Source organism: Amblyomma mixtum, chromosome 3, assembly GCF_055824585.1.
Source record: "Amblyomma mixtum isolate Tamu chromosome 3, ASM5582458v1, whole genome shotgun sequence".
Classification (NCBI taxonomy): Eukaryota; Metazoa; Arthropoda; class Arachnida; order Ixodida; family Ixodidae; genus Amblyomma; species Amblyomma mixtum.
In genome coordinates, this window is record NC_143014.1 from 251,137,053 (window position 1) to 251,161,581 (window position 24,529).

General features: G+C 44.8%; 1 protein-coding gene across 1 annotated transcript; it reads left to right on the forward strand.

Moving 5' to 3' along the window:
* The first annotated feature begins 753 nt into the window (after nt 1-753).
* Nucleotides 754-18,669, forward strand: LOC149354329 (uncharacterized). Its single transcript, XM_089577494.1, has 4 exons — nt 754-911; nt 13,799-13,875; nt 17,428-17,514; nt 18,532-18,669. Exons 1-4 carry the CDS (start codon nt 772-774, stop codon nt 18,651-18,653), a joined length of 426 nt encoding a protein of 141 aa, XP_089433620.1. The 5' UTR covers nt 754-771; the 3' UTR covers nt 18,654-18,669.
* Nucleotides 18,670-24,529: the final 5,860 nt, after the last annotated feature.

Consider the following 24,529-nt stretch of genomic DNA (forward strand, 5'->3'; position numbering starts at 1 on the left):
AGGTTAGGTCACTTGTAAACATAAAAACCCACGAAAGCAGAAGAACTGACAGCCGTCGCCGTAGGTCAGTTGGTAGTGCACCGGGCGCGTAATACGGAAATCGAGGGTTCGGTTCCCACCGGCGGCATGTGGTTGTTTTTTCTTCTGCTTTTCTAATCAATTATACTTAAAAAGGATAACATATTCAGTAATATTTTCCATTCATCAACACTGCAAAATAAATAAATATAAATAAAATCCCCTGTGTTCCCTGGTTTCTGTGGCTGTTAATTGGCTTCTCTTAAATGTATAACGAGCCCCTCATTCCCCTTCCCTTCTCTCTCTCTCTCTTTATATATATATATATATATATATATATATATATATATATATATATATATATATACGATATTTCAGCACTAATAAGCCAGTTGTTTTTACGAAGAAATTTTTAAAACCCCTCTCGCCAAACTCGCCAGACTTCGCACGTCGTCGTCACTTGCTCTCAAGGGGCAGCAGCGCTGCCGAGAAGAAATTTTAGCCATGTGTGGAAGGTGGTCGCGAGGTTTTAAAGAGTGACTTGTGCCTGGTTCTCCGTGTTCAGTATTTTAATATCCCATGCACGAAGAGACGCAGTGAAGTGGTGGACAGCCAAAGAGCGAATGCATTACAAGAAGTGCCACGTTTGAGCAAAACTGGTATTGAATTGAAAGGAGGATGAAACGCTTGCGATTTTTTCTATACTTTTTCTAGAATGTCTATACCACTGAATTGCTGGACGTGGCGAGGGTCATGGATAACACTATAGCACTATACGACACGATCAAGGATCCCAGCATGAAGTGCTTGTACTGCACACGGCCCGTGTACCTGCCTCAACAGCGCTTTGCCGTTTATGTTTATCACTACCCGAAGAAAAAGAACGCTTCTTGGTAAGTACGCAGAGCTTGCCAGGAGATGTTTGATATTTCATAACGGTTCATAAATTTTCGACATCACTGTTGGACGGCCCGAAAACGCAAGAGGAAAAAACAGTGCCATATTAAGCAGTAGGGCATTAATAATATCAGACTGAGGTGTAAGAAATATTGCTGAGAAAAATTTTGAGTAACATAACTAGGCATCGCCTAGTTATGTTTCTTCCTGGAAACATAATTTGTAATGACCGATCGTCTGAATTTTTAAATATTGAGGTCAGGAATGAAGTGCCAGTCGGGAAGTTATAAGTTGCCTTGAAAAGCAGCTGACTGAAATATTTGCACCAAGTTACCATTTTCCTCAGTGCAGCTTGTCGGGCTAAGTTGGTTCATTTAAAATGCGAAGCAACTGCTGCGCGAAATGTACAAGAAAGGTGAAAAAACAAATAAGACGCGGCTGTTTTGTTTGTATTTTTGTTCATTTGATTATCATTCCATGGCGCATTTTCGCTCGTCGGCGTTGTTGGATTAGATTGTAAGGGAGGTGCTGAGATCGCTTATGTTTATATGCGTAGTATTCGTTCATGAAATAAATTTGATAGTCCGCGCTTTTGTCCGTTTAGCGTGTTTCTTCGTCTTCCTTGTCCATTTCGTACAGAAGTTACTGAGTACTATTTACGTAGCTTTCTTCACTGCCTATAAAAGAAGGTCCACAAAATAAGGAATCTACCTCGTAGCAGCGTTACTATTTAAGCGTCTCACGACGCGTCTCTGAGAACAAATATTTTGGGGGACACTTAAGTCCACCTTATGAGTATAACGCGTTAAAGGGTCAATACGGTCGCTTGGAGGTCTCCTGGCGCACTTTTTTGCTGACATTGATACCTTTTAGTCACAATGACGCCGACGCCTCATTTTCCGCCAAACGGTGCCTTTAATGCCTTCAAGTTAAAATCCGCTTACCTCCGGTACATTGGCCCCGACCAAGTTTTGCGTATGCAGTGAGTGACAGGTATCCGCCAGAAGCTGTCACGTGATAGGTTTGTATTTCGCGGGCTTTCTTTTAAGGCCCGTAAATAAAGATGCGTAAATGGTACCTTGGCACGAATATTTCAGGCAGTGTTCTTTCAGAGTGACTACAACTTGTGTATTGACACTATATTCCTGAACTCAATAATTAATACGTTAACTGATTAGTGCTTACTGAGTAACTAACTTTTCAGAACGAAACGAATACTGTAAACTATAGGCCACGCGACTCGAGCAGCCGTCAATTGGTTTCACGGGGCTGGTAGGCACCGTCTTTTCAAAACTTTCGTAACTTATAGCTGGGGAACTCGCTACAACTGCAAAGGTCTGCTAGCTGAAAAACAACACAACCCTCCGTTCAGTGTGAAAAGTTCTGCGACGCAATGCTCGAGATGTACCAGTAATGTGTTCCATTGACATCATTTGAACATTATAATAACATTAAAGGTGTACTAAAGAGGATTCCGAACTCATCTTTTTATCACGGGTACTCGATCTACACGCTCCAAGCATTCTAAGATACTTCGAACTATTGTCCTATGCGGCCGATTTCACAATTAAATCCGGTTAAACGTCCCGTCCCCCACCTTTATTTTGGTATTATTTTCGCGCAAGGTATGTACTTGCGCGAAAAAAGCAGGACAAAAAGGAAGAAACACATACGACATGTACGAGGCCCGTAAATAAATTTATTTTGAACTGATCTCCGAGAGTAGGAGGAGTCAACCAACGCCTGGAGTGTCTTTCAGCCAGTCACATGGCGGCTTCGCTTTCGCTTTTATTTTGTTTTTTAGGTTCCCGTGAATAAATATCTGGTTTCAGACATAGAAAACATAGCCACAAATTAGGCCCACGGAAATAAAAATATGCGTGGACTCATTGCTTTACGTATCACTCTGCCGATGGCGGAGTGGCAAGCTGCCATTCGACTGGCTGAAAGTCACTCCACGCTTTGACTGACTCGTCCGACTTTAGCAGGCGAGTTAAAAAAAAAGAGCGAGTCAGGACGTTTAATTGCATTTAATGGGGAAATCGGTCGCACAGAGCAGTAATTCGCAGTTTTTAGGAGTGCTTGAAGCGTGTAGATCGAGTTCCCGCGCTAGGAAGACGAGCTCAGAGTCTCTTGTGATTCTTTAAGGATTGTAATGTTTTTTTTTTATAGCATTGATTTTAGCCTTAACTATAAATTTAGAGCACCGCGTTAGAATAATGTTCAGTGCGAATGTTAAAGTAACATTTGTATAATGCAACATATAGTATTATTTGTTAATTTTTAACATTAGCACAACATTATAATGTAACATGTAAAGTTACTGCAATTTACACAAAGATTTTGCAGCATTATTCAAATAATCGTTGCACCATGAGGTGAATTAAGTTATAGGCCTAACTCTTAAACTCTGAAATCTTCCTTAGCTCAGTACGGATGCCTTCACTGCAGTGAGGTCCCCTCATGTCAATCTGAAAGCTTTCTTACTGAGGAGCCCAAAGCAAAGTCGTGCTTGGTGCTTCCTCTGAGTAAGGGAGCTAGTAGCTGCCTTCATGCGTACGTTCGTCGCTTCTGGCTCTAGAGGAGCGTTTCACCTCAATACTGCCGCAAGACACTCCGCCCAGTCGCTCGGGCTGCGAGACGCGACGCAAGGACGCAAGCGCGTCGTGAGCGCAGTTCAGCAGGCGGGAAAAAATGGCAGCGTGGACTGACCGCTACGCGGGCGACTACACGAAATTCTTTAACCGCGCTTGTGAATACGCATTCGATGAAGTGTACCTGTATTCTCCAGCAGCTAGGTCGCTTCGAGACGCGGCGAATCCTATGGAAGGACGATCGACTGGACATCCCCTTCACAATTCAAGAACTGAAAGCGGCTCTTTCTGCTTGTACGCATCCTTCGTCCCCAGGACCTGATGGAATAACATACAATGCGCTTCGTCATCTAGGCCCACAGGTAATGGAAGCCCTCTTAACATTGTTCAACCACTCTTGGGCCTCTGCCACTGTTCCACAGCAGTGGAAAAGAAGCCGCATTGTGGCCTTGCTCAAACCAGGGAAATCGCCACTCGACTTAGCATCCTACAGACCAGTAGCTCTGGCAAGTTGTATTGGCAAGACGATGGAGCGTATGGTGCTAACCCGTCTAGAATGGTTCCTTGAAAAACGTGAACTGTACCCTTCCACAATGACGGGTTTCCGCAAAGGCCGGTCTGCCATCGACAGTGTAATTGATCTCGTGTCAACGGTAGAACATGAAAAACGCCGTCACAGGTTGACTGCTGCTCTTTTCCTCGACATCAAGGGCGCATTCGATAATGTTCAGCATGATGCAGTACTAAATGCACTCGATGAATGTGGTATAGGCGGACGTCTACACAATTGGATTGCAAGCTATTTGACAAACCGGACAGTCTACATGGAGACTCTTGAAGGAGACACAGCAGATCATCATGTTGCTTGTGGTGTTCCTCAGGGAGGAGTGCTTAGTCCAACGTTGTTCAATCTCGTGCTCATTGGCCTTTTCAAACAACTGCCGAAGACTGTTTCGATATCCGCCTACGCAGACGATATTTGCATATGGACATCAAGTGTCACGCGTCCCCAAGTGCAAGCAAGATTGCAGCGTTCGGTTTCCATTACGTCTGCGTACTTGCGCCGTCAGGGGCTTGAACTTTCGCCAACTAAAAGCGTAACATTGGCTTTCACACGCAAGTTAATGGCGTGGTATCCGGTCACAATCGACGGGCAAATTGTTCCATACGTAACACATCACAAATTCTTAGGTGTTACGATAGACCGTGACCTGTCCTGGACGAAGCACATTTCTGTGCTCAAGAAAAAGCTCGACAGCTTTGCTAGCATTGTGCGGTGTATGGCAGGAAAATGTTGGGGTCCCTCTGAGCGATCTTTACTACACGTGTACCAGGCGCTGGTAGTCGGTCTTCTCAGATACAGTGCACCCGTTCTCTCGGGAGTCAGACTATCAGGCCTGCATGTGCTTGAAAGCGCGCAGGCTCGTGCTTTAAGAGTATGCTTGGGTTTGCCATGTAAAACTTCTACATGGGGCACATTTTATGAGGCCCGCGCCTGCCCAGCACAAATTTATTTTCAACAGGAGCCACTTCGTGTGCATTTGCGGCATCTGACCAGGCATCGTCATCACCCCCTGACCAACATTAGTGCGGCGCGTCCAGATGCAGCCTTTTCCAGAGCCCTTAGGATGCAGCGCAATGCGGTGCCTTCGAACTACGCGCCACACCAGATTGTGGAGGTGCCACTTTGGGCAGTACCAAAACCATCTATACGGACAACAATCCCAGGGATAACAAAGAAGACGCACATTCCAACAGTCGGACTGAAACAGCTGGCGCTGTCATACATTACATCTATGTATACTAACACCCAGCATGTTTTCGTGGACGGATCCGTGACGACCACTTCTTCAGCTGCAGCGGTGATAGTGCCAGGAAATGCCTCATGTCACCGTTTCAGGTTCATGCACAAAACGTCGTCTACGGCAACCGAATTGGCAGCCATACGAGAAGCCGTCCTTTATATTGGTCACCAGCCAGCGCAGCAATGGACTATATTCTGCGACTCGAGATCGGCATTGCAGGTCGTAAAAACTTATCTAAAACCAAGGCCATGCGAGCAGCTGGTTCAACAAATTGTAGTTTTGTTAGCCGAAGCTTTCCACCGCGGCCATATCATAAAGTTTCAATGGATACCGAGCCATTGCGGCATAGCGGGAAACGAGCGTGCTGACGCCGAGGCTCGGATGGCACATAGTGATGGTGCTTTCATTGAGATAGCCTTTTCTAGATCAGACATTGGAGCCTTGTTGGCGCATTTAATGCAAGCGGCAATGCAGTCGCACTGGCATGATTCGAGTCATCAACAGGACCGCGTCTGTAAGCTTGACGCTGGCTCACGATTACATTTGCCATCTATGGTGGTGCGACGTCATGGGACTTTACTCCACCGGCTACGGCTTGGCGTTGCCTCCACCAAACACTATCTTCACAAGATCGGCATCGAAAGTAACCCAAATTGCGCACAGTGCCACACTCCAGAGACTATTGGACACCTTCTTTGCGAGTGCCCGAACTATACTGCTGAAAGAACAACATTGGAGGCGACCGTGACACAACTGGACTCTCGCCCTCTCTCTGAGGAAACTCTTCTGGGCGCCAGGACGAGACGTTCTGATTGGTGCCGTGTGACAAAGGCCCTGCTCAACTTTTTGTGTGAAACAGGCCTGGATACTCGTCTGTGACCGCCTGTGCACAACCTACATGGTTAATGACATGTGTCGGTGTTTGTGTTGCAGACACCAGTTTTATGAGTTTTATGTGCGTCTACTAACCGCGATGCGAGTGCCAGCCAGTGTGGTGTGTGTGGTGTGTGTGTGTGTAGACATCACCCGAGAAACTCATTGTATTATGCCATCATCAGCCTTCATTCGCACTTTCCTTTTCCTCCTCTTCCCTTTCCCCTGTGTGGAGTAGCATGCCAGGGCCATGCTACCAACGGCTGACCTCTCCACCTTTCCCTCATTAAAATTCCTTTCTCTCTCTCTCCTATGGAAGTATTCTCCGAGGAAGAATTTGTGTTAGATCCCGCACCGATGCGGCTCGGTCACGCTTGGACATTCGGCGGCGAGAGCGAGCGAAATCCGCCGCCGCCGAAATGCTGCCTCGTTCACACCTCCCGGCCGACACGTCGCCGCTCGTGGCGTACGGACATGTGGTTAGAAAATAGCTCAAATGGACGCAGGTATTTTGTGGGGCGTTACACCATTTCTCACATTCCCCTTTTAGTTCAGAGTATGCAAACAGCGAGGCAAGGACATGACGATTGACGATTATGTGGCTATTCCCTTTGCATCTGCTGGGCGAGTTTTCCGTCGAACTCAGCCTAGTGGCGCCATCTAGTTGTTAGGACGGGAACAATTTCTGTCAGCAAACAGATGGTCCTTTTAAGCCTAAAAGCGACAGAATCGTCAATCTGAATAAAAAAAAAATTAAGCAAATTTATCGCTCATACGTTTATTTCGAGGCGAGATGAGACGAAGCGAGAGAACTATGCCCCATTTAAGGCCAGGGCACGCACTGAAAAGGGTAGTAACAACGATGGATTCAGACCGAATCGAGGGGTCCTGCTTCGAAAGGCGCCGCCCTGGTTGTTTCCGCGGGAATGCAACTCCTACTCGGCCTCCTATTGGCCGATGGGAATCAGCGGAATTTTTCTGGCAGAAGAAATCGGTCCTGTACCGATCGGCGCTCCTGTATATTAGTGATCAATTAAATATTTGTGCTACTAACTATTTTTATTGAGTAAGGGCATTCGCGTAAAGCTTGTGACGGAACTCTCAAACCCAGATGCGCGGCATGCGTTCCTAACTTGAGGAGAGGCGAGGAGAGCTTTCAGAGTAAGCTGGCTTCCTCCATCGAACATTCGCGGAAAGGAGGCCTCGCGTAAGGTTAGGAAATTTAGAAGGAAAGGAAGCTTTGAGAGTTTGCGCCTAAGAAACGTATCTTCAAGATATGTATTGAGGTGTACATGAATAATTTAGTTAGGAGCATGTAAATTACAGATATACAAAGTAAGCGAGCAGCGAAGTACGTTTCCAGTAAATTTCCCTCGTGTAGGGCGTGCATGGCGTGCAGTCGTAGCGCCATCATGCGACACCCACTGAAACGCCAGCATGCAATGTACTTGGATGGTACAGCAGATGGCGCACGTGTAGGGAATGTGCGGATGTCTTGGAAACGCATCTTCTAGTTATCTACTGAAGCGTCCATGAATAATTTATTTATGAGCGTGTAAATTACAGATGTTCCAATTGCGCTGTTCCAATTAAGTTGTCCGGAAAGCACTTCACGTTACAGACGCGAGGGCGTGTCTAGTTGCTCGATACACCACAGCTTTCACTTTCGAGCCAGGTTCAACAGAAGTTAAACCACAGCAAAATTTTTTTAGAATAATTGTGAGAGAACAGTGAAATTTTGTAAATTACTGTTATAGACATAATCATGGGAACAGTCTAGTCTCCCGATGCGTAGCAAAATCTTGGTTTTAAAGTTTGTGCTGCCATAGAACCGCGAAGATTCCCATAGAAAACCAATGTGATTGGTTTTTGACAACAAATAGTAGAAAACTGCAAGCAACCCGAGGTTTGATCAGTGTATATATTGATTGTTCGGATGTAATATTACTGCATGCGAAAGCATTGCGTTCACAAACTACTTCCCGTTTAAAAAATGCGCTTGTCCGGAATTCATGGTTAGGCGGCCACCACAGAGGCGTCGGGTGGCCTGCGAAGTCACCCGGGCTTGCGACACCATTGTGAACAGGGTGAGGAGACGGACCCCTTTTAGAAGAGATTAGGCGAACGCACAGAGCAACCACCGAGTAGCTGAGGCATAAGCCTGGTAACACTCCGTGTTGAGGTATTGCTTGGCGGCTAGGCATGGTTTGCGTAATCATTTCTTTTTGCCTTAAATGATGAAGCAATCGTTCATACTTGAGTTGCAGTCATAATCAAAATTGCTTGTACACTAAAACATGGGTTTACATGTCTAACTTTCGTGGACATAAATCTTAAAAATTAAAAAACTGTAACATACTGGTGTAGAAATATCGAAGGTTAGAAATAGTAGACACGTACAAGCGCAAAAAAAAAAAAAAAACACAGACAGAGAAGAGTCTTGGACAACACGAGCGCTCGTGTTGTCCAAGTCTCTTCACCGTCCGTGTTTTTTTGCGCTTGTACGTGTCTGCTATGAACCAACTAGCCCAAAGGTCTGTGTTAGAGATATTGAAGGTTCATTTTTCCAATATGCCTCAAAAGCTTTCTTTTATTGATCGCTCGCATGCAGCAGTTAAGAGAGCCTTAGAAAACCAATGGAGAATGCTGTCTGTGTCTATGTGTTCTCTCTTCTTGGTCCCGTCTACTACGCTGTTTTTATGCAAAAAAAAAAAAATGTTAAGAGCAAAAAAAATCAACACTGCCGACGGGAGATCTGTGGATATATTGATTGTTATGTGAAAAAATCGCGCTCATGCACTTTTTCCGGCTCGAAAATACTTTTGTCCAAGATTTTTGAGTATGATATGCGCTGTGCTGAAAGAACACCGTCTACCTTCCCCAGATCCAGGAGTAGGGAGTTAAGCTTCTGCTGGCGAGTAGATTTTTTTTTCTTTCCTGCTCTAGGGCTCGATGTGGTGCACCGCGCCCTCTGCGAACAACAAACTCCATAAGCTGTGCGAAGTGTCCCTCATGCAGCCATCAATATGAAAAAAAGAAGAGTTAATTAAGAAGGGCTTCAATATTGAAAAGAGAATATTTTATTTCCACCATGTGCAGTACACAGATGGAGGACGACGAAAAAACCCGTCAGTAGGCGGCTTGACGAGTCCGTCGCCTCACTTAATGAGCAGCGTTTGGTCAACAGCAATGAATTCATACAGTCAAACAAAATAAAATGAAAACACTTGATCAGTGCAGAACAAAAGTAAAACAGAGTGGTACGAAAAATTAAATCCCTGGATAAGTAAAATCAGTTATTCATCCTCAGTAAAAATAGATCGAAGCTTAACAGTGGAGCAAATAAATAAATCAAAGTTAGTAGATACATAATGGTTAAACAGGGTTGGTAAAGAATAACATAGGCGTTCCATGCCAGAGTTCAAACGGGGTGCAAAGATTTTCCAAAATTCTTCACTTCTTGTAGCATAATATTGCTCATTCTTTTCTAAATATGCCAGAGTACCAAGGTTATGTATATTATATCGGACTTAATATTTAAACTTAGAACTCAAACGGTAGAGATATAGTTTATGAGCCGTAATAACATGCGCTCTATGAAAAAAACCTGCAGTTGTTGCTTTATAACCAGCGTTGTACACATGACGTAGGTATCGCTTCTGTTGGTCAAATGTTTAGGGGAATCCCCCAAGGTGGAGTAGATTTGTAATAAGGGAGTAATTACTCATTGGCATCCACCCGAGCGCAGCCATACGGCTACAAAGGAAAGCTATACAGCTTTCTCAGAAACTTCGTAGTTAAAGAAAAATTCGTCCTGGTCCGGGGTTCGAACCCAGGACCACCGCTCCACCGGAGCAGTCGCTCTACCAATTGAGCTAACCAGGACGGCAAGCTTATGGTAGGACGAGAGCGAATTAATCAATAACTCGAAGTGGGAACTGTGTTGGTCAAATGTTTAGGGGAATCCCCCAAGGTGGAGTAGATTTGTAATAAGGGAGTAATTACTCATTTGGTCCAGGACGAATTTTTCTTTAACTACGAAGTTTCTGAGAAAGCTGTATAGCTTTCCTTTGTAGCCGTATGGCTGCGCTCGGGTGGATGCCAATGAGTAATTACTCCCTTATTACAAATCTACTCCACCTTGGGGGATTCCCCTAAATATTTGACCAACACAGTTCCCACTTCGAGTTATTGATTAATTAGCTCTCGTCCTACTATAAGCTTGCCGTCCTGGTTAGCTCAATTGGTAGAGCGACTGCTCCGGTGTAGCGGTGGTCCTGGGTTCGAACCCCGGACCAGGACGAATTTTTCTTTAACTACGAAGTTTCTGAGAAAGCTGTATAGCTTTCCTTTGTAGCCGTATAGCTGCGCTCGGGTGGATGCCAATGAGTAATTACTCCCTTATTAGGTATCGCTTCTGCATGACATAAAGTTTTTGTAGGTTAGAGAATGTAGTTGTACCCCAGACAAGTTGGCAATAGTTAACATGCGAATAAAAGAGCGAATTATAAACCAATAGTTTAAGTTTTGTAGAAAGAATGTATCTTAGACGACCAAGTATTCCAGTTATCCGAGCTAAATTCGTCACTAGTAAGTTCACATGAGTTTCCCAGGACATGTGAGCAGTGAATGTCACACCAAGGCTTGAAATGGTCGACAATGTCAACAGGACGAGAGTTAAAAATAATATCGGCATGAGGAAGGAGTGGCTTATTCTTTGCCCGTAAGATAACCGCTTTTGTTTTATTTGCGTTAATCGTCATAGAATTATAGGACGACCATTGTTGTAGTTGAACTATTGTGTCATTGCAACCAGAGATAAGTTGATCGATATTATTATCAGAGAAAAATATTTTGATGTCGTCTGCGTATATGATAAATTTGGCATCGTGGTTAATATTAACAATGTCATTTATATAAAGGTTAAAGAGCAAAGGCCCCGATATGCTGCCTTGTGGGACACCACAAGCCAGTGGCAGGACTTGTGATCGAGAGTTATTAATTTGGACTACTTGTCGACGGTGGGATAAATATGACCGCAGTAAATGTAACGCACATCCGCGTACACCGTAAATATCCAACTTATTCAATAAAACTTCATGATTGACCAAGTCAAAAGCCTTGGGGAAGTCGACAAATAAGCCAACCACGATTTTATTGTTCTCAAATTGTGTTGAAATATATTATTTTTGATGAAGCAAGGCTAATTCAGTTGATATATTCTTCCGGAAACCAAATTGGTAAGGTGTTAATACATTGGAGGTTTCGATGAAATTCAAAACCATGCAATGAATTATTTTCTCGAAAGCCTTTGAAAAAATCGGCAAGATAGATACAGGCCAATAATTGCCCAGTTCGTTTCGATTCCTTTTTTTAAGGAGCACTACTACTTTGGCAACCTGCAACTTTACTGGGAATTTAGACGTAGTTAAACACATATTAAAGATATTCGCAAGAAATGGCGCAATTACATCTGCGACGTATTTCACGGGTTTTCTTTGAATTTCATCGACATCCCTACTGTTGCTGTTGTTTAAACTTCTAATTGTTGAAATCACTTGCTGCACTGTGACTGGCTGCAGAAATAAAGTTCTATCATTCCTCCTGTTCATATATTGACATGCGTTGTGGGAACTACCTGGTGTACTCATATTTGTAAAAAAAGTGTTGAAAGCATCAGCCAGTTCCGCCCCTTGCAAGTCCTTGCCCTTTATAGTAAGTTTGGACAAGCAGCTCCTGCTATTACCACGACGTAGTAACGTATTTAGATTGTCCGAAAGCAGTTCGCTTGGTGCATTTTTGACATCCACAGAAGATGAGCAGTAACCTTTGCGCACAGTGCACAATTTCTTGGTTAGTTTGTTTCGATATTGTTTGAAAATCGTCAAGTCATCAATATGGCGCGTGTTAAGAAATTTTCTGAACAGCCTGTCTTTTGTTCTCATTTGTTGGTAGAGTTCGTATGTTGCCCATGGTTTCTGAATTTTCCTATTTCTTTTGCGCTTTTTTACAGGAAAGTGAACTTGGTAAAATCCTTTAAACATATCTAAAAATGCATCATAAGCATTGTGAGCATCGACCAAAGTCAGGACCTTTCGCCAGTCTACTTGAATCAATTCTTTTGTGAATGCATTGAGAGCCGCGTCAGTTACTGGCTGGTAAAGGTTTTCAGCAGGCGGATGTTTAGGAATGCTGGCAACATTTAGGCAAAAAAACACCAGAAGATGATCACTAATAGAACATGCTAATGCACCAGTTTTTACATCCGATAATACAAAATTTGTTATGAAGACATCTAATACTGACTGGCATTCAGTTGTTGTTCTTGTTGGATTATTTATCATTATTAAACCCATTTGACAGCAGAATATTGGTAAAATTGGTACAAACAGGAGTATCAATACCCACATCAATGTTGTAATCACCTGCAGCTACCAACATGCACCTGCTTTCCACAACAAACGAAAGAAAGCTTTCATAAAATTCAAGAAATGTTGGAACATGCCCACTTGGCGGCCGATAGCAAACCGAATACAGTACTTTATCCGCATATAAAGATAAAACTTCGTAATCGGGAGTTACAATACTGAAAGCGTCTACTAGTTCGCAGTCCATTTGTTCTAAAGTTATAACTGCAACACCACCACCGCGACCACAAGGCCGGTTGAGATAATGTGTATTATAGTCTTCCATTCTAAAAACGTCACTCTCATTTTTGCTCCATGTTTCACTGAACATGATAACTGAAAAATTGAAAGAAATTGGCTAAAGAATTCACCTAACAGAAGTGCTTTGTTTCGGGCAGATCTGGCCTTTAAATGCACAGATTTCAACGCATGACGTCACAAATCAGATACCACATTGTTCAAGTCATCTGGTGAATAGAAATCGTGTTCATACATCTTTAGATTATTTGTTCAAGAATGATACAGGCTGGGCGCATTATTTGGGCTGAAGGCGGTCGAGGCCATCACGGCTTCTAACGTGAATTGCGTTTGCACCATAAGACATTCTTAAAAGAACCTTTCCATGCGTATGCCACACGTATTTAAAACCAGCTTCTTTGGCCCAGTTCTTTGTTGCTTGTAGCAGGTCTCTGTTGTGACGGGTCAGGTTTTCCTGGATGAAGATGCGTCCTCTGCGAACAACAAACTCCATAAGCTGTGCGAAGTGTCCCTCATGCAGCCATCAATATGAAAAAAAGAAGAGTTAATTAAGAAGGGCTTCGATATGTGTGCAAAGTACCCAAAGGACTTCTACCATCGAAGTTGAGGGCCGGTATAATAAAACAATTTCCTCCTCGGGACTTTATTCCATTCTTAGAATCCGAAACGCCAACTGCCGATACCAGTTGTACAGGGTTGGCACGTTGTTTTTGAGTCTAGAAGGAAGAGCAATATGAATTCAATTAGAATAGTTTTGCGATATATATTCAGTATATCACCTCAGCCTGGAATTTCGGGTTAGTAATTTGAGAAAAGAAAGAATATTTGCCGTTCTTAATGAAAACACCTTTGCCTCAGCCAACTTCGAATTTGTTTGACTTACGGAAAGGCAAGCTGCTCCGAAGGCACAATCGCTGTCATTTATTGCCTATGCATTTTTTCTTAGGGAGGAGAAAAACACCCCTTACTGCGTCAACCTTACTGAAACGGACTTGCGCTACTTCTCTTTCGGCCCCTGTGAAGGTAAGCCATTGATAATGAAGCAAGTTTTATTTCTCTCTTTTTGTTGTCCGGCGAGGGTTAAAGATGCCGGCAAGTGCCCAAAAACATCTTCCGAGATAATGATGGCAATGCAAAGAGAACGCCATCTATTGGACACAATCGTGCTTTGTAATAGCTTCAAAACGAGGTATTTAATTTTTTTTATCCATGAAATAGCTTACAACAAGCTGAAGCGACGTTCTGCGGCAAAATTTTATTATTAGTGGTGTATCTACAGTAAGTGACCACATCTGAGGGAAATATGCCATCTATAATGGTAAGTGCACAGTGTTTTTCTTTCAAAGTAGTTTGTTACATTTTATTTTGCCTCTTGCTTTCTTCAGTATGTTTTGTAGCGCAGTTCCATTGCTTGGGGTGAGATTCGGTGTCGTTGTAGGCCGTTAGTGCAACCGGAGGATGGTTACCACCTCGGTTACCGTCGTAACTACTCTCTACGGTTACTATTCAGCAGACAAGGGGATGGAAAGAGGTGCTCGTTTATGACATACATGGAGGATGCCAACAATCACCAAACCCAAGGAGTATAAGGGATTTCTTTTTTGTATTTTTCATCAATGGGAGGTTAATAAAAGCAGAAGAGAAAACAACCACATGCCGCCGGTGGGATCCGGACCCACGATCTCCGAATTTCGCGTCCTGTGCTCTACCAACTGAGCTACGGCGATGGCTGTCCAATGTTCTGCTTTCGGGGGCGTTTATGTGTTGTGTAACCGAACCTTGAGAGCGTTCACCTGCTCCACCCTCGTTCATAGCGGCGGACGTAGTACGTCCTGTGTTGCCGCGAATGCCACATAGGAACGTGGTCGAACGACGAGGGTGGAAGCTGTGCGAGAACCCTCTTATGCTACCTATGGCATCAAGATTGCCAGATTCGAGGCCCGCGATAAACTATTAAGCAGACAAGGGGATGGAAAGAGGTGCCTATCTAGGACATATATGACGGACTAATGACTGTTGCCGATGGTCTTGTGGTTGAGCATCCGCCTCGCATTCGGGAAGTGCTGGGTTCGATCGCCAGTGGCGCCGGGTACCCTCGGTTTACTAATTGCTACATGATTTCCCCTGGCGTGGTGTTCGGCTTTTTTTGTGGTGAACTTATTGGGAAAAGGATCTTGGACCAAATGTTTTGTTGGCGGGCCAGTGATTCGTTCCGCCGTCAAACAACCCTAAATCCGCCTCCTGCGGTGAAAGCCCACTTGTGCCCCTGTTTGCCCGAAGCGGTGGCCTTGTAGTAGAGCTTCCGCCTCGCATTCAGGAGGTGTTGGGTTCGATCCCCAGTGCCGCCGGGCACCCACCTGTACTGCGGCTGCTGCCGCTTGGTTGTCGGCGACTGTCTCCAGGTCATCGTTCTCGCGTGCCAGAAGTTCATGGCGCGTGGTTTCCTTGGGGGACTGGCATTTGGCATCACGTCTGCAGTGAGCGCGTATCTCGTGCGAGCCTTGTGGATCAAGACTTGTGGTGTTACGGTTTAAGCTACTATGCTCCTCTACGGTGCAAGCGTGCCCGCCGGCTTTCTAAGAACACACTGACGCAGCCGTGCGCGCACAGAAAGCGGCGGTGCGGCGCTCCCGTCCCGGGCGCACAGCGTCTTAGCGCTCTGCCAAGTTCGTCTGGCGTGCCATGGCCGCTGGAGCTCCCGTCGAAAGAGAAACACACCATGACCTTATCGGCGCTCAGCATCTTGGCGCGCCGATAAAATAAATGGGGTGTATCACCGATGGCCTCCAGCGGTGACACACCCCACTAGATGCTCAGGTCAGATTGCGGCAGCGTTTATTTGTTTTGTATGGCGGATTATGGCAATACAAAGCGGCCTGTTGTACAGTCCAACGGATGTCTGCAGCGTGAGCTTAGCCACCCAAGATGTCTTGGATTTCTTTTATGCCAAGGAACAGTGCAAGATATCGTTGCGCATTTCTACTTTTAATCAGTCGGCACTTATTACACGAAGCTGCTGCACATGCATTCTTTGTACGGCCGATTGAATGCCAGCCAGTTCACTCAAAGTGCAATGTGCAATTGCGTAATTCTCAAAGCAGTACGTAATACAGTATTCTAGACTTGCTTTCCACTGACACTTTGCCGCCGCGGATTGCGCCGGCTCCGATGACGGCCGTTTAACCTCAGGAGACCTGTGAGTGACGACTGCACCGCCGAGTAGCGAATGTCGATGTTCTGGCAGGCACTGTCGTTGAGCGCTGACTGCCTCTCATGTGGCGCTGCGCGTCGTTACCCGCAGTTGTTGCCTTCAGTGGGACCCTAAACAACATTCCGTTGAAGCATCAGACAGAAAGACGGACGCACGGACAGGCGGACAGACACATAGAGGGGCATACGGGCGGGCGGACGGACGGACGGACGGACGGACGGACGGACAGACGGACGGACGGACAGACGGACGGACGGACAGACGGACAGATGGACAGACGGACGGACGGACGGACGGACGGACGGACGGACGGACGGACGGACGGACGGACGGACGGACGGACAGACAGACAGACAGACAGACAGACAGACAGACAGACAGACAGACAGACAGACAGACAGACAGACAGAGACCTTTAAAACCTATCCAGAGCATGAAATAGGCAGCTATGCAGAGGTGGCTACGATGAATAGAAGTTCAAGGACACGCTTAAGCATGATCAACCACTTTAGTCTGTCTCCTACTTGCTAATCCTTACCCAACATTTCTCAGCCGGCGCTCCTTGCACAGAAATGAGCTGGAGACGGAGGGCAGGGCACGTTTTTGGACGCGTGTTACCAACTACATTTTTCTATTTCGACAGCTGGGACAAGGATCAGACTTCAGAAAATCTGAACCGAAACTAATGTGTGAAATTTGAGTATTATTGTACTGTTTAAGGTTCAGTGGTGAATAATTACAGCGTGCTACATGATTACTGACACGGTGCACGATGTTTGCAGCAAAAAATAGGGATTGGGTTCTGTAAATTCACTTTTGATGTAAGAAAACAGGTCGACAGCGCAATAAAGCGGGAGAGCATTGAATCAGGCGTAGCCTTAAGTGTTGTGTACAGAGGGCAAAACGCATGTCTAGAACGACAGAACTATGTGTTCCGCAGCTCCCTGCGAAAGCAGCTGCGATCATGAAGGCAAAAAATGACGATGACATCCTATGAGTTTAACTGCACATGCTTACATACAGACCGTTTTAAACCAAATGTTATCACTAGATATCACGGTGTTCAGCCCAAAACACGCCCAGGATGTGTTCTAGACAAGCGTTTTGTCCTCTGTGCATGCACTTAGCACAATCGTATAGGTTTGTATGCCACAAATGGCCTTCTAGCCCCTAGGAAGCCGTCAGCACTAATGAATATCGCAGCGCGTTTATAAGGTTAGAAAATGCAAAAAAAAAAACAAACGGAGGCTACTCCACTTTGCTCTCGTATGCTCTGACAGGTCATACGAGACGTGTGGTCGTAGCAAACCAGGTGGTAGTAGTTTCAGTGCGCACTAAATCGCATTTTTCTGTTTACTTTTCAGAACCAGAAAAACAGGGTATAGCCCAGACACTTTACTTCGATGGCAAGTGTTGCTATGTCGGTCGGTTCCCTCTTTCCGGCACTTACCGTAAGTAAGGCAGGAATTTTGTTCTTGGTACAGGAAACTGCGCAAGCGGTGTTTTAGGTTAAAAGCTGGAAAGAGATTAGCACAATATTCGCTCTATGGGGCAGGCTCTCAAAATACCGGCGCATTTCTTTACCTATATGCGCTAACAAAGGACAGTTAAGTAAGGAAACTCCTCATTTTATCAGCCTTCCATGTACACGCACGGGGGCCAGCAAACAGCATTCAGGAGGGTAAGACGGAAGTATATGCACTTGCCGCCCGCTTTCTTATTATTTTGTGGCACCAACAGTTCAAATTTCATGCTTTAATGCGTGCGATGCTAATGCGAACAGTTAACTAGGTATAATCAAAATTGTGGAAGCATATTGGTATTCTTCCATGGCAGGATGCACCCGCCGAATGAGGGAAAAAAAAGAACACTGCAGCGTTGAGTCCCTAAATTCGCAACTTAATACAGCATACAGCCAGACAAGACGAACATAAGGGAGAGAAGACTAGTGCTGCCTCGCAGCTTGAGTGTTGATAAAAATAAAGCCTCTTGAATGCGGTTGATACGCGAAATGACAACAAGAAAAGAAGGTCAAAATTTCACCATTCACCCAGAACTGTGAAAACCGAGAAATCCTCTACATTGGTGAACACGCCCGAGGCCTCCACACGGCTCCGGATTATACGTACAGGATCTCTATCGCTGAAAAAGTACTGTTGTATGACTTATGCAGATGCATTTGTTGCTACGTAAAAGTGAGCCAACTATCCAGAAATCACGCTAATTGTGGCTGAGGTTCTGGTAAGTTGGTAACAGTTGAAAAACTGCTTAATAAAGAGGGGTGCGTGCGTGCGTGCGTGCGCGTGTGCGTGTGCGTGTGTCAGCCTTGATGAACCCTTAAAGATTTAATGTAGGGAAATTTGTGAAGTGAAACGCACTTAAAGACGAATTCTTTATCAGGTGGTAAGTCGCTTCGAAACAATTGTCGGTCTGGCATACTTCTTTCTTCTGCGTTTTTTTTTCTGCAGATTGCCTCCTCTTTTTGAAGAAGGAATACGAAGACTCTGTGCCAGAGGAATGTGTGAAGCAGTATGATGAGAAATGCGGACCAAAGAAGTACGCCCTTTACGACAAAGATTACTGCTCATAAGTGGGCCTGTCAGGCCGCACTCAGCATGCCTTGCAGTCGTTTTAAGCGCCCCCTGGAACGCATTGTGTTTATTCCTTGGAAATAAAAAAACTCGGAGAACCTGCTCTGTTCTAAAATTTTAACGCCTGAACTTAGGCGGCTCGCCTATTAGCTGCTCAATTAAAATTGTAATCAAAAGGACCACACATTTCGAGTGAGGATGCCCTGGCTCAGGAGTTGAGAGTGCCAGGTGCAGCGGCGGACGTTACTGATGTAGAAACGGCCACGTGCTAAAATTTACGAAAACAATGATAAACAATCGGGACCTGTAAGTAACAGACTACAATAGCTCTTTGACACCAGAGCATTGCGCTCATGTTGCGTCCGACGAGACAGTTCGCCTTTCTCCTCAATCCTTGTGCCTGTTCCTTGTGCCGCTCTCACCGACGCAACTGCACTTACGCATTCTTGTTACATTGCGCTGACCGGAAATTGCTTTGCTGTCCTACGCCGTGCTTCCAATTTTTCGTCGCTCAAGCGCTATTTACGTTTCAAGCCCGTTCTCCTGCCCTACAGCTTTACTTCGTGTACAGTCGCTTGGTAGCGTTGACTTACTCGATCTCGTCGACTGTTACCACATCGACGAAATACTTCTGCCATTCTTACGAGCGTTATTACACGTGTTCTCGTCTCCGACCCGTCGTCTCTTGATGTTTTACATCACTCTGTCAACGCTGACTCGACTCGTCCTACACAACGAGCCCAAATTGTCGCCGTCCTTCAGCATCTTCAGCTTTATTTGACGCCCAGCTACCTTCCTTGGGCCGCACCACAACTGTTACCCATCATATTGACACTGGTACGTATGCACGTGTGCGACAGTGCCCGTACCGAGCCTCAGCCTCTGAGAGCCACATCACTGACGAAAAGTCTGCAGGGGGGCTGAGTTCTTTTTTTTTTTTGAGTGCGCCTGCGCTCTGGTTACTGGCAGGTACCGATGGGAGTGGCCGATCGACCGAAAACAGGCTTCGTCATACCTGATGGCCTCGATGAATTTAATGTCATGCTGTTCGGCTTCTCAACGCTCCTGCCACCCTCGAGTGCACGATGGACAACCTTCAAAGGGGTCTCAAGTAGCACACACGCCTTTGTTGTCTGGACGATGTTGTTGCCTTTTTTCGAGGTTTTCCTTTTCCACCTCACCTTCAGCGCATTGAGACTGTTTTTCGATGCCGACGCCATTCTCCAACTCAACTTAAAGAAGCGCCGTTGGGAAGTTCGGCAGCTCACCATTCTTTGTCACGACGTCACTAAAGGATGGCGTTCCCTCGGACCCCGCAAAGCTGCGCACTGTGGCGGAATTTCCAAAGCCACTTTTATGAAAGAATTTCGCAGCTTCATTGGTCTCTGCTGATAGTTCCGCCACTTCGTCCGCAATTTCGCAACTATCGCCTACGTTACCCAGTTTCTCTTCAGCCACGACCTTTCAGCCAGGTCACTAGCGCGCAACGAAGCCTTTACGACGCTACGCCGCTTTCTGACACCTAAGAGCAAGCCTCGCTTTCACGAGCACTTTGTCACTCACGCCAGGCGGACACTGGAAAAAGCTGAGCTTTGCAACAAACAATTTCCTTTTCTGCCTCAATTATTTTTAGGCATGGAATGTTTATTTCTCTTACTGTATTTTCCGGTGTATAAGACGCGGCTTTTTGTCAAAAATCTTGATGGTGCGTCCTATACAAGGGTGCGTCTTATACGCAAATATTTCGTTTTTTTTTGCGAGTTCAGAAATTACTGAGGCTCACGTTCAAGCTTTTTTGACCGAAAAAATATCACTACCATTGATGCGGTTGTAACACGGTTAATCCTTCATTACGGGGACCACCGTGTGCCACTTTCTTTAGGTGAACTTAGGTGAACTTTTTCATGAATCGGCGAGGATGACGACTTCCTGGATCACAAATATGCGGCCGTTTCGGAGGCCCCAAGCAAAAGTAATGTAAAATGCCAAAAGATGGCGACAATAGCGCTTGTCGCCATTGTAAAGACAAGCCGGCGTTCTTTTTTTAACCACCCTTTGCAACTTTGTTTGCTCCGTTCACGTAGTAAGCTATAGTGCAAAGAGAATGTTTCAGCCGCGTTGCCTCCAAAATAGGCAAACTTTTTGATGGCGCATCCGGAGATGAATACTTCGAAGGTTTTAAGTAGAAATAAAAAGTTGTTATGGACATATGGGAGCGTTATTTCGTTTTTTTCTTGCTAAAACGTGGGCAGGTATGGCGTGAGTGTTGCTTTTTTCGATCATTTAGCGTTGCTTAAGAGTTTCTCACAGGTACTGTGAATTTCGTGATGGTCGGCAAGCGGTTTTAATTAAGCCTCACTAGCCTAACTGGATAAATTGGGGTGCGCATTATACACGGGTGCGTCTTATATACCAACTTTTTCAATGACAGCCTGCATATATGGCGGCTACGTCTTATACAAGGGTGCGTCTTATACACCGGAAAATACGGCATTCTAGGCGAACCAGGGTGTCGAACCGGAACGAACTTAAGCCCGAAACCGGACCCCAAACCGCATTTTTGCCGAGAATCGGAACCGAACCGAGCCCATATTTTTCGTCATCTTGTAACTGAACCCGAACCGGAACCGGAAGGATTCACTGAAACCGTTCCGAACCGGTTCGGGCTCGGTTCAGCCCCACATTTTTTGCAACTTGGCCTACTTGTTTGTTTTTTTTTCAGACAAAATGAGATGCGCGAGCGTGTACTGGACCCTGATATCTGTGCTAGACAGCATGTGAAAATGGCAAAATATATATAATCACGTATCATTCACAAATATCATAATCACATATGAATGTGATCATTTCCTAAGTATCCTTATTCACCTACTTTTTTTTCAGCGGCACATGTAGACAGTTCTGAAATATTTCAAACTTATTTCAATTCTGCACTGTATAGGAATGTGAAGTGTATATTATATACATGTGGTGATTTTTCATAATTGTAGGAAGAAGCCAATTATATGTCTAATTCCTATTGACAATAATATTTGCTTTTTGAGGTGCATGAGGGCTTTGCTTAAAGCATATAAAATCGGTAGGCAATTTCTGCGCAATTTCTGCTACCGTTCTTCAAACAGACTACGATAGTGTCCACAAAGTCATTTGGAAGCGATAAAACACTGTTGATAAAAATGTCATTCAGTGTCTTTACACACACTTTTTCAAATGTTGGTGGTAAATCTTTGATCGGAAGCACATAGAAATTGTTAAGGAGATAATATGAAGTACAAAGACTTTCTTGGTACTTTAGTCTATTTTATAACGGTGGTCAGTGGTCGGAAGACCATCTATAGGTTGTTAATAGGCTTTGTTGGCAAGTCTTTGATAGTATATAGAAACTTTCGATAAGTTGATGAGAGGAAGTATAAAGACTATATGACTTCAGTCTATCGCATAACAATTGTCGGAAGACGGTTGATAACAAGACTATTAAAAGGCTTTGAATTATTTTTCTTAGGTTGTATTAAAATTTATCTCAAGAATGTTACTAAAAGTTTTTGTAAGGGGCAGCTTCACGCTCTGAGAGCTGCATCGTACCCAACAATTCTGGACAAAAGAATTTTTGAGCGGAAAACTTTTTGCGAACGTCGTTTTTTCATATAATGTAAGATTTCACTATAACAATCAAATATATCCGCAGATCATTAGACAGCAGTCTTGCATTTTTTTCTATTAACATTGCTGCTATCGTCAAAAGCGTTCCCCATTGGTTTTCTAGTGCAGTCTTCACTGCTCAGTCGATGCAACAGCTTAAAAGAAAGATTTTTGCAACACATCCGCAGAAGGGCATTAGCTCCGATATTTCCAAAACAGCCTCTCACAATTTTTCAATTTTCGAATTTTTGTCCGAGAATGTTTGACAAGGTATGCGGGAAGAAAGGGCCACAAACGTGCGGAGGGGTCGTACATAGAACGAATGCATTCGGGACTCTGCCCGCAAACGCGCTGTTAGACAAGATGTTCAAGTCCATGCCAACAAATTTCTCACACCGTGAAGCGCTTGTTGCAATACTGCTAAAACACACACCCTGTTGTCACTCACCGATGCGTGACAAATTTTAGATGTGAGATCTAAGGAAGACCTCTCCCTTACCACTACTTCCTCACGGGTCTCATTCGTGGCAGCAGCTTTCAAAGCAAATGCAAAAATTGAATTAGTTAAAAGATTAGCAAATATGTGGAGATCGGATAGCTCCACCTGGTGTAGGAGAAAGCTATTTGGATATGAAGGGGGGAGGCTTTTATTCTTCAGTGGACGGTCCTGGACTGGAGATGGAGGTGATGATGGGGTTGGCTACTGGAACCCAACCAACATCAGTGACGGTATTCGGAGCTTCGTGTACATATCAGACCAGCTAGCTGTCTAATAGAAAATGTCTGATCACCAGGTCATGCTTCACACGGATTCAATATATAAGTAGCGGCATTAGGTAAAAACATAATTTTCATTATGTCACGCGTGCACCCTAATGCGTAGAGCATGACAAAATTTGTCCAGTGTATGCACAGCCCCTGTCTGAAGCATAGAGCGCAAGGGCTTTCCTACTAAGCGGTTTTGCTGGGCTCCTTAGTCCAAAGCTTGAGGGGGGGGGGGGGGTGAGGTCGCGAAGACATCCCTCTTTCGAGAGGTCACTGTTCACTGTTGCTGAGGAGTGATAACGAGGCTCGCTGCAGGCCTCATAGGAAAACCCCTTCGGTTGCACACTTTTCGCGGGGATGTACCCCATTTGCCAAATATAACCGGGCAATAGGTTTTTGCTTCTCAACCGCATAAAGGAGCCTTTATGGGAGCCCTAAAAATCAAAAAGTGTCACAACGTTGGGTAAAGGGCTCACCTTGCTTTCCACAGATTCATAGCTTAAGGGCTGCCGTAAGTGCTTCGCTACGCAGCTAAGATAGGAACCACTATTGCTCGGTTACTTTTGGCAAAGACTGTACATTAATCTAAATCATGGGTGCAGGCACTACTTATTGCAAGCTTTTAGTGTTTTCTGCAAAATAGGAAAAAAGGACACGGAACAAATAACGCTGCTCAAGCGTCAGTCAACGACATTGGGAAATTTTATTTTCAAGCAACGAAACAGCTGAGCCATAGGCGCTCGTTCCTCCTTGTGCAAAACATGTTGAACGTCAATCATGCAGCAGAGTTACTGGCATTTCTCTTTGTCATAAAGAACGTACTTCTCCGGCCCGCACTTTTCGTCGAACTGTTTCACGCATTCCTCCGGCACATTATCCTTGTATGGGGTTAGTACCCACAAGATGCAATCTGCAGAGGGAAGAAATGAAAAGAAGGGCAACTGAGCATTATAAACCCTTCTGGGGAATTTTCTTTTTCGTAGCATAAAAAGACCACTTCCAAAATTCCTGGGACAAGGTTTATGATAGAATCCGTCGTTGAGAGTACTTGCTTTCATGCATATGTACAGTCTCTGTCAAAAGTTTAGAGCCCAGGAGGTTCACTTCCAAGCTTTATATTGGGACTCCAGGAGCGTTCATGGAAGTCCTACCTATTGCAGGAGGCAGTACAAGAAATATTCTTATGTCCAGGAAATTTGGAGCGCTAGATATTCATTAAGAACGACACAGTGTGCCTCAAAAGAAAACCCCCTGGGCTCCAAACTTTTGACAAAGGCTGTACATACGGCACAGTTATTGCAGGCCAGCTGGCAGCTAGAAACAACCTTATCAAAAACGAATCTCTTAAGCTCTTAGAAAAAGAATGAGAAGGCAGGAGCTCAAATCAAAGTTCGGGATTTATATTCAGAGAGTAAATTCTTATTATTTGATGGACGTGTACGAACCAATTACAAGCCTTGACAATACACGC

Bases quoted from the DNA above. Each gene is read 5' to 3' on its own strand.
- LOC149354329 (XM_089577494.1), top strand. From the start codon at position 772: ATGGATAACACTATAGCACTATACGACACGATCAAGGATCCCAGCATG. The intron at 13,876-17,427 runs GTAAGCCATTGA...TTTACTTTTCAG, and splicing joins CTCTTTCGGCCCCTGTGAAG to AACCAGAAAAACAGGGTATA. The intron at 17,515-18,531 runs GTAAGTAAGGCA...TTTTTTCTGCAG, and splicing joins CCCTCTTTCCGGCACTTACC to ATTGCCTCCTCTTTTTGAAG.